At 37.4% G+C, this 14,076-nt stretch overlaps 2 protein-coding genes across 2 annotated transcripts in view; both read left to right on the top strand.

Annotated features, from left to right (window-relative positions):
• Positions 1-3,477, top strand: part of LOC141914836 (neurexin 1-like) — a 47,357-nt gene extending 43,880 nt beyond the window's left edge. The window contains exons 2-3 of the mRNA XM_074806159.1: positions 2,940-3,086; positions 3,389-3,477. Coding sequence (XP_074662260.1) covers positions 2,940-3,086; positions 3,389-3,477 — 236 coding nt within the window. The remainder of the gene's footprint in view (positions 1-2,939; positions 3,087-3,388) is intronic.
• Positions 3,478-5,310: 1,833 nt separating this feature from the next.
• On the top strand, positions 5,311-12,833 carry LOC141914830 (neurexin-1-like). Its single transcript, XM_074806147.1, has 3 exons — positions 5,311-5,409; positions 11,782-12,571; positions 12,826-12,833. The coding sequence occupies exons 1-3, from the start codon at positions 5,311-5,313 to the stop codon at positions 12,831-12,833; spliced, it is 897 nt and encodes a 298-aa protein (XP_074662248.1).
• The last annotated feature ends 1,243 nt before the right edge of the window (positions 12,834-14,076 follow it).

Here is a 14,076-nt window from a genome sequence, read left to right as displayed (position 1 = left end):
ACAAGTCATCTTTCCACTGTACTGTGGCAGTGATCCCTCGACTGATAAGAAATGAGAAGAAGCCGAATGTCAAACATAAAAGACTTACCCGCCAAGTGCCTTTTCTTTGAGTGATTTTCTAATTAAAGTGTGAATAGGACTCATGTTTTTCTATTCATTGTCTATGTATATTACATCTTTGTTAGTGCGTTAAGAGATGCGTTTGTCAATCCTTATAGAATTCAAGTGCAATTCCCACTAGAATTCATTCACAAAAACATCTGTTTTATGTGATCGCGCACGACATTTTATTAATTTGAAAATGTGGTTTAAAAGACATCTCGACTTACAGCGGTAACTAGTTCTATTCCCATTTGACCGATAACTGAGGAAGATATTTTGTCAAACTGATGCATCAGACAGTGTCGGCATTGACCAAACTATCGCAATCACATCACATTTTTATTCCAACATAGCATTAGCTAGCTCGCTATCAGCTTTATCTCATTTCTCATCTCGGTCCCTGGTCAAACGCTGTCTTTAATTCTTTATAATGATCGATATGTCAAGGTTTCGTGTTCGAGAAATATTAAGCTGACTCAGAAAGGTCAAATGTTCCAATCTTATGTGTGGTTTAACGTTGTAATTGGGTCTTTGCTGAAGCTGCATAAAATACATTCATAGAGGGAAACGAAATTAGAATATGCCTGACTTGTTTTATGGATTACAACGTTATTTCCTTGTCTTGGTCAGACATGATTCAAAATCACACTGCTTAGTTGTTGGCAATGTAATCATTTTCAGTGAGATATGAGTGAGTGATATGAAAGTTTGAGTTAGTTAATAATTACACAGATTTGTACCAATGGTATATGACCAGTATGATCTAATCTCAACAGATTGTTATACATTGCAGTTTTATCCTCACCCTCTAATTGACTTCAGTTGGACTGTCAGTGTTATTTCCTTTGCATATTCTTCGGAGACTTGTCAAGATATTTCATTGCTCGATGATCTGGAAATGACATGGTAGGCTTAATGAGCATTTCATCGTGAACAGAGTTTTTGTGTTACTCAGCTGGAATCTTGTGGAAAACTCAACATTGACAGTTTTCCAGTTGAGTCAATTATATTCGGTGGCTAATGATAACGCTCCCTTCATATCCACGTTCTATTCAAATCAAAAGAAAGAATACGGCGGTGTATGCAAATTGTGTGAAGTTAGCTAAGAACGCTGTAAGGAATGCTGCAAGGTGGAGATTAGACGAAGGAAATTTGTAAATCTCACAGTGTAACTGTTAAAAAGAACGTTAATACGACAAAAACATGCATCGGTTGCCCCCGGAAGCATCGTTATAGTTACTGATGCTCGGTCCAATGTGCTTATTTCAAATGTTAACATTATGTATGTCGAACCATCTACTTAATCCCGGATGAGTACTTGCCAAATATTGCATCTCAGAAGTCATTGGCTCTGAGAGCAGCTTCACCAAATATGACCATTTAAGAATGCTTCGATGACAAAAATGTCAAGTGTTGTTTGCCTCACGGTGTCGAAAATACGACTCTTTACGAAGAAAGGATTGATGGATCATTTTCTTTATGGAAGGAATGCCCATATCTGATCAGCTCTCATGTCCTATTGACTTGGAAAGCAATTTTCTAGGCTGCTGAGCGGCTGTCTTTTGAATGAACATATTGGTGGCCATTGCTACTGGCAAATGATCGTTACTCTGCATCGCGTTGCTCATAAGTCTGATAAGTGTGGCTTATTATGCGTTTTATGTCCATGTCATCTGATTTGTGGGACAACCTCTGCTATGTTGGTCTTTTCATCAACACTGATCAACTTTTTCCAAATGGATGCAATTCGACTGTGTTGAGCCAGCGTTCAATTACATCTGAAATGATTCCCGGCTAGGGGAGGTCTATGATCGAAATTATATGCATCGCCGATTCGCTGACCTCGATGTACACAGTTTTCAATCGGACTAGATCATCTTCCCTGTAAATCTCGGTAATCTCAGCGCTGCAGAAAGACGCTTTGCATTCATCAGCCACTGGCATGTAAGAAAACCCAAAATGGTAGCAATGTATGGCTCGTTAGTACTGTGGATATTTCCGATCGCGAACCCGTTTCTTGCACATGGAAATGTAGAATGTAATGTAGTAGTGTCCATTGGAAATGCACTCGATTGATGCTATCTTTCAAGCAGCACTTACTGCCAGACAAGTCCCCGATCACCCAACATTTATTTTGCTGTCACTAACGCCAAACTGGGAAAAACTGTGGTTGGTAATCAGGTCGTGCTTCGACTATTGATTTACGGATTTTCTCTTGATTTATGGATCTAATTGATTTGTTTCCGAGCTGAGAACAACATTTGATACTGCTGCGCAGGATGATTAAAATATGTTCAGTCATCCGTCGTTTTTGAGGAGATGTATATTAGCAAAGCTGTTGCCAAGTACTGAGCCATAATCTGTCTCTAGTGATGACTAGTTTTGTCTCTATATCCACCTGTCAGATAACTCCTCTACTCCACGTTTTTTCTTAATGTGATCATTACCGTCAATCCGGTCATGTCTTCTCCCGCTGTAGCTCTTAGATAAAGAATTACAGTAAATACGCCCATCATTGAGTTACTGTTTAATCTATTATCGTCAATGATTTCGTTTCGATTTCAGCCTCTCAAACAAATACGAAACGAATTTATTCTTTAAACAACAAATAACTTCTCAGTTTCACTCTTGTGGCTGTCAACAACTGATTGGTGCATTTCTACGCGTTGATTGATCACCCATCATTACTTCTGAGAAAATTTCCAGTTGTCACCTAACCCCAGGGGAAATGTTTCTAGCTGAAAAAAATTGATATTTTTGGATATTATAACATCACGCCGCCGCCGAAATCGTCGATATATCATGAATCATGAATCTATGTATTTTGTATTTTTCAGAACACAATCCAACCGTTGCCACATTTGACGGTGAACAGTACCTTATTTACAATCTTTCAAACAAAGGAGATCCGATACTCAGCACGAAAGATAGAATATCGCTTTATTTCAAAACGCGCCAATCCAGTGGTCTTCTATTTTTCACAGGTAAAAACAATATACGAATAGGACACCTTTTTTGTTTGACTTATCTGGCAGCATTATTTGGTGGGAAGAAAGTTACCGACTGCCTTGACGCATGAAGCTGTTAAGGAAGTAAAAGATAGCCCACTAAAGCATGTGCTTGAATACTAAGTTGTGTCTGCAAACACCACTTCACACTATCAGCATCAGCTAAAGCATTCTCACTTGAATATTTAATCCGAAAGAGTAATGTGACAATTTGCCGATATTCCTATTAGATTTTGCCTGTGCTTTTAGCACAGTTTTGTCATGTATTTTCCTCTTAGATTTATTTCTGCGTAATTTACGCTCATTTAATGAAGATCTCTGTCACATTAACTGTATTTATACCGTTGCATTCGGTTTTAACACTTGAACATCTACGAATCTAGATCCTGATAAGAATTTATTAGATACCTTTATGGAATAGGGAGACCTATCGATTTAACGCGACCAGTATTTTGTCTTATTCTGACAGGGTTTGTCGGAGATTATATAAATTTGGCCCTGAAAGATGGAGCCATCATACTAACCGTGAATCTAGGCTCCGGAGCGATGGAATTGGACGTGTCTCCAAAAAGACGAGCAGATCGATTCGATGATAATAGATGGCATCATCTTTTAGTTACCCGGGAATCGAAAGAGGTAAGTGCTTAAATCCTCAGATCAAAGCAGTAGTTTTTCTACCGATTTAAATATTATATAATGCATTTTCCGGGATAAGAAAATATTTGTCAACGTTTGGTGCAAGTTCTTATAAACAACCTGCATGTCCATCTGGATAACATGCTAAATCGCTTCTGGATAGGGTTTTCACTTGGATTGATTTCTGGTGCATTGCTAATTTCTTTTGGGTTGATATCAACAGTTAACAAAAGGACGTGGGCTCTGTCTTGTAAGTATGGTTTCTTTGATATGAATTTGCTCCTCTATTGGCTTATTTGAATGCATGATCATATAACTAAATCCTTTGCCTTGCGTGTTTTAACGATATTCTCTAAAAGAAGCTTTATTTTCGTCAATGTTTTTATGATGATGTCGTCAATTCTTAGAAAATGATTTGTTGTTTCTCAATGTGCAGTGAATCAGTTTCATGGATGGTACCACCAAATACTTATTGATTTCTAAAGTCGTATTAAGTTCTCCTATTGTTACAAATATATACGTTGCCATTTGTATGTAAAATACATCTCCCCTTATGGGGAATAAGCCCTCCAAACATACCTAAGTGTCTTGGGAAAATTGATACATTGTTCTTAACTCCCATATCGGATTGTGTGCGTTTTATCATGACATCTTATATCCTATTTTCGACAGCCTGCCTCATGAAATATGTCCCCAACAGACCTGATAGAAATCGGGAAAACCTATGATGCATGCAGGTCGTCGCTCTATCGCTTCTGGTGGAATGGTGTGATTGCTTGAATGACTAATAAAAAAAGTAGAAAGTAGATTCGAATGTCCGTGCGAAGTTGTTGGTTGCAAAACATTTTTGAGCGATTGCGTGAATGGAATAACGATATTTTTTTGAATTAACGATGTGGTTCCAAAAAAATCGAGTGATCAGTGTGTTTATGCATGTCGCATGTCGTACGATACTAGATCGTAGTAATTATTATAACTGTAGTACGGTATCGAAGAGTACACACATCATCATCAAAGACGTCTTTGAGGATGTGTTGTAGTGAAGCGTCGTATCATCTGAGTTCAGAATCAAGAACACTAGCCAATTAGCCTCGTGAATAAAGATGGCGGATGACAAATATATAGAGAGCTTTTGATGAGTGGATGTTTTAATTAGGTGTTCACTGAAAGTCTTTACATGCCATGTCACAAATTCCCCAATCAGTTATAAAAATAAGATAATCACCTCGATAAATAAGTGATCATTTCCATGACAACGAGGCTAAATGCGTAAAAACATCTTCGTCTTGTATCTGCATCATAAAAACAAAAAAGACTTGTTCTTACTTCCGGAAGGTTTGACTTTTTTTTCATTCTTCTACATGTGATTATTCTTATCAATGTTCTTTTCCATTCTACACTAAATGCAATGACCTTCGGGTAACTACTATAATATTTGTCCGAATGACTTGACTTACGGTTCGCATTGATTGCTTCTATATGTTTTTATTTGGGTACGTTATAGATCGCTGCCAGCGTGGATGATAAATTTCGAAGTCAAGGCACAACTACCGGGGATTATACAATGTTGTCCAGCAATGTGATGACAGTGGGTGGCTCGGTAAACACTGCAGGATTACCCGGTGCAACAGTGCGAAACAACTTCAAAGGCTGTTTGAAAAAGGTACGTCTTTCAAGTACAGATATTCATCAAGTTCACAGCTTGTTTCTAGTGATAATGTAGAGACACTATACTCTTTTGCAAGTAACCATTGATTCTCAATGTTAGGATGAAATACACAAGTTGATGAAAGACTATAAAGGTACAGATGACATTTGAAAAGACACCAATTGAAAGATGTGTCGATTTCGAAGTATTGTACTTGGAATTCATGCCAGTGTCATCCTTGGCCTCCTTTCTACGTCTAGTGTGTCATTTCATTTCACACATGGAAAATTTAACTTGAGCTTCCTCTATTTCGTCTGTTCATTCTTTACATTGTCTTTTTTCCCATAGCAGCATGTATTACTTGTGCTATAACTGAGAAATATTACTGCGGCAAAAGGATATGATATTGATTTGCTTAATAAAAAGCCCTGCATTGAATGAAATAAGATTCTATTCATACAGGTCCATCCCTAAACTTTTAAAGTACCGATATTTTTTAAGATTCATATGCATAAATAAAACTGAGTGAAATTCGAATAAAAATTTTGAAATAATAAACTTGACGCACAGATATTCTACGTATTTTTCTTAGTAAACTCGAATAAAAATACTTGAAGGAAAGTGGCGTTATTGGCCAAACCGAACTGTTTTATTTGAGATTAGGTTTCGGTTCCAACATCAAATATCCTTCGCGCGGAGAAACCTTTTTATTTGTGCACGATGTTTAATCAACTTTTTCAACTGCTTGCTCAAGGTAGTTTCGTTTCCCAGACAACATTCGATTTTCAATCTCAATTCTTGATTGGTAGAGAACCGTGGCGTGCTACCAGAAGAAACTGAAGAAATTGAAGAAATTTGTCTTTGTATAGCATTGCAAGCAACGTTTAGAAAACATCTCGAGTGTTGGCGCGTGGTAGGCCTATCTAGTTCTCTAACCATCGGTTTGGTGTACGATGCCAATATAGGACTACGGTACGCTCAAGTCTTTTTGAGATGTCAGACATCTTCTGTGAATGCGGAGTCTAAAATGTGATCGTGTTCTATAGTATAGATGGCATCTGTATCTGAGCTGGTCTCATTCAAATCCCTTTCGGTAGATGTCGTAAGCTAGTGATTTGCACAGAAATCACCATGGAAACCAGAAATATTGGGACTGGCCTTCTTCCCTATCTCTACGTAAATGGCGTAAATGGTACTGTCCTAAAGATAGTTTGTAATTAGTACTACGAATGTGTGTGTGTGTGTGTGTGTGTGTGCGTAGGGCAGGGGGTATTCGAAATAGGTTTCAATTTATCATTTTCGCTCACAACCATCATTAAGCCAAGTAATCCCGTGGATAATAAGTTGGTCTACGCGTAACGGTCAATCTCTTTTTTATTCATTCCTAGAGATCTGGTTCGGTTTACAAATCCCTATCGTAAAAGCTGATTATTACAGTAAAACTTGCTCCAAACCTCCTGATGATATCTAACTTGAAGGATACATAACTATGATTAAGCAATTGATTATTTCTATATTCTAGAATTTCATATTACAACAACTTCCGACAGACGCAGAATATCAGACTTCTTTTCAGAGTTCACTTGATTCCTTATTCAACCTAATATATGATGTTTACATGCACTACTATCATATGCATTACTAGTTCAATAACTATAAATAAGAAAAATAAGAAATCTATTCAAATCGAAAGCGGTATGATAGACTCAAATGAAACAATCAACCCAGTTTGCACAGCAGATTTATGGTCGGGTATACCATTTTTTTCTGCAATAAGCAATAGCGCGGATTTCAGTCATGCCCAAAGGATCAAGCGAGCTGAAATCATTGCATTTACAATTTATCGTAGTTTTTCTTTTTTGCCTAAAACCACACAGTAAATTGCCATACACAGATTCTCGCAATCGGAGATCGTATTTAATTTGTGCATGTTACACATGATAAGGTCTTCTATTTCATTCAGTGGTGGCCGTCTGCTAAAGCATGCGCAGAAGAAATTGAGCAACCGAAACAAATGAATGAGAAAATTTATTCTTTCATTTTCTCGAAAGATAATGAATTCCGCGCGGTGCATTTCTGCCGCACTTGATGGTGAAATACTGCTGTGAAGAGTTGCCGTTTTTCACTCATTTCAAAACGCTGGAGTGATGTTATGTCATAAATACTTGAACTAATTTTCACGAGTTATCATTGTCAACACTCTTGAAAATATTCTCGAAAGCTCTATATCGTGTTCTTGTGTTAATTCGATTTACGAGAATTCGTAGCCCGGCGAAACCTCTGAGGTTTAATCGGGTAAATATCGTATTCAGATTTAATAGCATAACAAATTGTTTGCTTCAAGGAACGTCTAGCACTTTCTAATGTCGTGGTAAATACGATACCCTTAGGATGAGTGTTAATGCATCCAAGAACTAACTATTTGCTTTATGGAAGATTGGTTGGCACTAAAATAAACCGGGGAGTTTGTCACGATGCTATATTATTTAGATCATTTTCCAAAATAGAAACCCCAGCTTCATCATTAATTGACTAAATAACGTGAATCATTTTTATGGTACGTCAACATGCTTTTACATGTGTTTCAACGAACACCAGAGAGCAATATGAATTCAAAGATTGATAACGCTTAATACAGTGTGAATATATTCACCTGATGTCGGGCTATTTATTATATTTGAAGTATTAACAGTCATTTCTGAAGAGAGTACCTATTAAGTTGCGCGAGTTCGGTTTTTAAATGCCACTACATTTTTATGATGTTTATCGAATAAATCAAGCATCAATAATACTGCGCACATATTGCCTTTATACCTTATTTCGATGGAAGTGACAGGTTAGAATTGATGATATGACATTTAGCCATGTTCTATTCCTCGACCCGAGGTGTGTAGACCCGGAGACCCTTAAGTAATGTTTTGTTCGTGCGTATCGATGGTTATTGAAATGTCAGTAATTCGTTAAAAAGCAACGCGTTCTTTTGTTTTCTTCTGTTAATGCGCGATCGAATCTTTCACTCATCATTACGCACGTTGGCTAACCATTGGCTCGTTTGAGTCCGTTATTAGATTGTGTCTAACCAACTGGTTCAGAGATCGCCACTCCGCGCAGACTGTTTTGTGGCGGTTATTTTTTTCTATATTGGTCATTTAGTTTGCGCTTAGTGACAGTTACAGGTCATCAATCAGTTTAAAGTCAGAAATCTCGAGCAGCTTCCGGCGATTGCTCAGCACCGAAAAGTTGATACGTCATGTAAACTATTTTTTGATCGAAAGACGCGCATGATGAATATGACACTCATGATATGAATTTTTGTAAAATATACCCATAAGCTACGGGGTTATGGGTGGTTCTCAATGCAATATTGGTTTGATAAAGGAAATATATTTGAAGATCAACATTACAAGGTAATCATTGTTTTGGTTAACAAACAAAAAATGTACAAGTGTATCGATGCGAAGTTTACATAGGGGGTTTATAATGATTTCGTTGTTTGAGCATAAATCTCTGAACAGGTAGTTATGAACAAGATATATTGAAAGCTGTCTATATTAGATGCATACATATTTACATTACATTTTAATGATCACTAATATTGCCATCATATTTTACATACTATAACATAGCACACCTCGAAATGAATTGATTCAAATTGTTGAAGTTGATCATTTCAAATTAAATCGGATGGTAATCCTTTATAAAAATTTTTTATTGATTGATAATCTTATAATTTAGATTAAAGGGGAAATCCGTTTCATTGCCAGTATCGAGTGTTATTGGGTTTTTATTTTCTAGATGCTGACATGAAAAAAACTTGTTTGCTGCTAGGCATACTCAGAGAATACTTTTAATGACAACAATAATTCATTGATAATTCATAGAATTTAAACTGGAGGGAGAAGGAGTAATGTGCAATAAGGTTTTATAGTGTGGTGCATTGACTGAGGCAAGTGACTATTATTTTTGCTAGGATTCTTGCCATAATATATAGTCCGCTACAGCCTGCTATAATTGCAGCGTTTGGTCAGAGACACGCAATCGATCACCAACATGACAGGCTCCGAAATTGAAGGATTTATTGTATTTTGGAAGCAGGGATGACATGGTTTGGGCATTATTCATTTATTGATTTCGAGGCGGAAAATCAAGGCACAAAGCATCGCATTCCTGTTGTATCGATGCCATAATAGCTGTATACATACGTATTATGATAATGAAATGATAATTGGTTCTTATTGAATAGAACAACAGACCTTTCCTGCATGTCAAACCTGACATTGTGTGCATCTCCGAAATCCATATTTTTCATGTTAAATGCATATATGTTGCGTAGGATTTTTTTCAGATGTATCCTGAGAGGGATACAAAAAGATATTCTCAGGTGTTTATGATTGCACAGGGAAAATGGGAAAGAATAAGCGGCCTTGTTCACAGTTAAGACTAAACTCATTGGTACATAAAGATATTTAGCAAACCAATACTATTCAGTCTTAGATTTCGAGTAGGACTGGACCGTGGAACTGGATCCCGGATTACGATATTTCCAATCAGTATTTACCTCACACTTTTCTAAAGGGTTATTGCGTACACATGTTTAGTGACGTTTATTCTAAGAGATATACTCTCAGATGAGGTTTTATTCACCCTTTAGGATCGATAGGATCGTTGCATCTGTGCGATCTATTAATGTAGTTGAGCTAATTTATATGAAAACCTGGTGGTGTATGTATTGTCTGTCTGCCTCTTTTTATCCATAATTACATTATGTATACTTTCGATCAATCGTGCTTTTTCCTTTTATCAATCAGATATGTATCCCGAAGCATGAAATAATCAAGATATTGAGTTTTGAAATACTGATATATCTATCTATCTTAAGGGCTTATGCGGTATAGATGTTTACTTGCAAGTTCCATGCTTTTCGTTCCACATGGAAGTTTGCTGTTCCATCGCCAATATATATCTAATCACGGAGAAGACACGAAGAGAGTCATGTTTATGACATGATAGCGAAAAATAAAAAAAACACTGATCGACTACATGAAAATTGGGCTCAAGAGGAGTGTTCGCAACGGAAAGATTAGTTAGCTTTTATTGAGTGCGTGACCGCATCAATATTTTATTTATGCAGAAATTAATTTCGGTACCAAATTCCACTTAGCATGGTCATGATCGTAGTCTGGGTCAGCTGGTATATGGTCGATATCATAAAGATTCAATAACGAATAGTGACTTACAACGACCATGAGCAGTTTGCTAGACGCGTAATGAACGTTGAAGTGGTCAACTCTTCATCTCAGTGAAGAAGTGCGCGCGGGCAACAAGTACATCTACTACCCAATTTTCGAGCAAAATTCCCTAATGAAACCACGTTTCCTTATGGGATTTCTCAGTCCGATGCTGCGGAGGAAACCATTTAGAAATCTTGAGGAAATCGCCATGTCATCTAGAAGACAGATGTCGACCAGACAGGCATTAATCAGACATTACCATGTGTTGTTTTGTCGACGAATGGCCGTAGAGAATTACGGTCTCATTTCCTGGTGCTAAATAAATCACGGGTTTAAAAACATAACATCTTCCTTTTTAGGAAAGTATGCTTTACACCTGTCAGTTAGACGATGTTCAATTAGATTTAGAAATTTATCATCAGCATCCAGAGCGTGTCGCCTTCCTTTCATTTCCTAGTCTATCGTTTAGATGGTAAAGCAAGGGTTTTGATTGCCACTAGCAATCCGTACTTTTTTTGATAGATCTAAATAATAACGTATGCAGTTCTAATACCGGGAAAGATGATCTATCATTGATGACGTCATCAGTAAAATTAAATGCAAATTCCAGTATGAATGAATGGATTGAAGGTTTCTCCGAGCAGGCTCGGCTCTTGTGGGAAATTTTCATTCACGATCGTGGCCTGCGTAAGATGATGTATGATCGCGTGGAATTTGATGGAATAGTTTTTGAATCGTGAATAATCTAACAGAGAAAAGTTTATCATTGTTGTCAATGAGTACGTTACAACATTAATTACTGTGACGAAATAAGAACAGCGAATGAATTGGCAGAAAGACCGCGATTCCGCTGGGGATTGATTTATTGTGTCGTGCTGTTCGAAGAAGTATCCAGTAACTGATTGATGAACCGAATCAATTTAAATTTGTTTCATTTTTGAAAGCCTAGAAAATGTTTACAGTGCATATCTATCATCATTTCAATCATTTCGTCTATTCGACAGGGTGGGGCAACATTGAAATCATATGAACATATTGATCTGTGGTCTCTGTTTCAAGTAGTATTTGGTCAATATTTATGCACCGCTTTCAGAAATATTTATTGCTTCTTCCCAAATATATTTCTAACATGTTCTTTATATGTATATACTTGCAGGTGATGTACACTGCTGATAGTTTGCAGTTTGACATAACGATGCTCGCTGAGAAAAAACATGATCTCATCCAAACCCACGGCGATATTCAATTCAATACGTGTGTCGAGCAGATTATAGCTCAACCGATAACATTCACTACCCCTGAATCATATATCAAACTCACACCCTGGGAAGCATCCTACTCGGGCACCATCGAGTTCCGCTTCCGTACGAACGAACCAAATTGCCTCCTCATGTACAATAGCGGTGCCGAAAGTTTGTCCGATTTTTTCGCCATGGAGATTTTGGACGGGTATCTGTTCGTTATCTTAGATTTGGGTTCGGGGACGGTTAAAGTGAAGGCTAGTAAGGGCATCGTTAACAACGGCATGTCCCATCACATTCATCTGAGCCATTCAGGAAGACGTGGTACCGTTTTGGTAGACGGCGATGAGGTCATCTATCGCACAAAAGGAAACAATGATCGTTTAGATTTAGGTGGTTATATGTTCGTCGGAGGTGTCGATGATAAAAGTGAGGCATACACCATCCCGCATTCCGTTTGGGCAGCCGTCCTGAAAAACGGCTACGTAGGATGTATCGAAGATTTAGTAATAAACGGGGACAAGGTCGATCTAGCTTTGCACGCTCGGCAACAAAATGTCAACGCGGTCGTCGAATACTGCCGATCCATGGAACCCCAATGTCAGAGTAAGACCTGCAAAAATAAGGGTGTCTGCGCAGAAGGTTGGAATCGATTCATCTGCGATTGTTCGTTGACTGCTTACACCGGAGAGGCTTGTGAAAAAGGTAAGACGAGATGTCTTCGTATTAAAACATTAATTCGTCGGCTTTTTTCCGGCTTATGTATTTAGACTTGATAATGATGATACCTCAAAACCCTCGCAAGAACCGTTCTGAAATGAAACATGTTCTCGGGTAACAGACACACGAGACGCTCTACCTCAACTGGTTTATATCGTACATTATGAATGCCGTCGGGTTTTCGAAAACATGTACTTTGCTGATGGGCATGATAATATATATGATCATATGATATGCAGGAATATAGCGTCTCCCGCAAAGCTGATGGTAGAAGCTATTATCTCTTTTTTCAACGATAGAAAGGTGTTAGTATTACAGGTTCGACGTATAATATCCTACATTCTGCACAAGTGACGAAAGAATGACGTGACACATTACCATCTACAGTAAATGTCAAATATAACTAACCTCTCCTAATCATTCTGATTATAGTTCTCTCAAGAATCTAATGAGAACTTTTCTACATATTTATATATAATGTACTATGTTACATTCGCTGCTTCCATCATAAATTGATTCTCGAGGAAATCTATGGACGCGATCATAAAAAAATTGGCTTTCAATCTGTTGGATTATCTGATAACTAAGACGTTGTACGCTCAGATTCTACCGCAGTCTTTCGCGGAACGACGGTTTGTGACACATTGATTTCTTGTATATAACGCGTGGTACTGAATATGTGGAAGCAAGAGAACCACTTCATGATTTGATCTATGCCTTCATCGAAAACATTTGAGACTCCAAGATACATACGTTTACACTTTGGTCAGTTACAATTACAAACCTATGAATGTTTGGTATTTCTCATTAAGAGAATCATTGGTAGATGAACTTAAATTTCAATCCCTACCACTATTGTTAAGGTTAGCTGTCTTTCGTCAACGACATTCAACTGATATTTCTAGATAACTTGATGATTTGGTTTTTATACAGTTTCAGTTTCAGTTTAGTTAAATTTCTCCACAAGTTATGATAACATTGCACAGGGCACAAAAATAACGCAGAAATTACAGCATGACATTTCGTTGACTCAATTTCATGGACTGTAAAATCTCATTGTTGATGTTGAACGTCCGGAGTTTACGTAAGGCATGTGGTCATTTTGTAAAAACTGAATTGATTTTTACTTTGTCATGATAATCTCTTCCGACTGCCTTTTATGAGATCTGCTTTAACCAGTTGTTTATTTTCCTGATAGTTATCTATAAATGTATCAAGAGTCCGTTAACTGGTCAGTCTCCCATCAGCATTATATCGGACAATCTTGTCTTAGACTAAAACCTTGATAGAATCGACCAGACCTCCCGCTTCATTTAATGTTGTTGGTGATAATTTGGTTACTTGATATGCCTTTGAGAGTTGTACACTAATGTCATTATCCAAAATGTTATGGGTATAATAGCTTTAGAAGTCCCTGTAGCTCAGATAAATGGAATAATCAGTGATTTTGCTCTAGTGCTTTTAGTTCTACCGGTAGTTAATTTTCTTCT

This window comes from Tubulanus polymorphus, chromosome 1 (genome assembly GCF_964204645.1).
Source record: "Tubulanus polymorphus chromosome 1, tnTubPoly1.2, whole genome shotgun sequence".
Classification (NCBI taxonomy): domain Eukaryota; kingdom Metazoa; phylum Nemertea; class Palaeonemertea; order Tubulaniformes; family Tubulanidae; genus Tubulanus; species Tubulanus polymorphus.
Note: the sequence above shows the minus strand (reverse complement) of the source record. Positions and strands in the feature narration are given on the sequence as shown.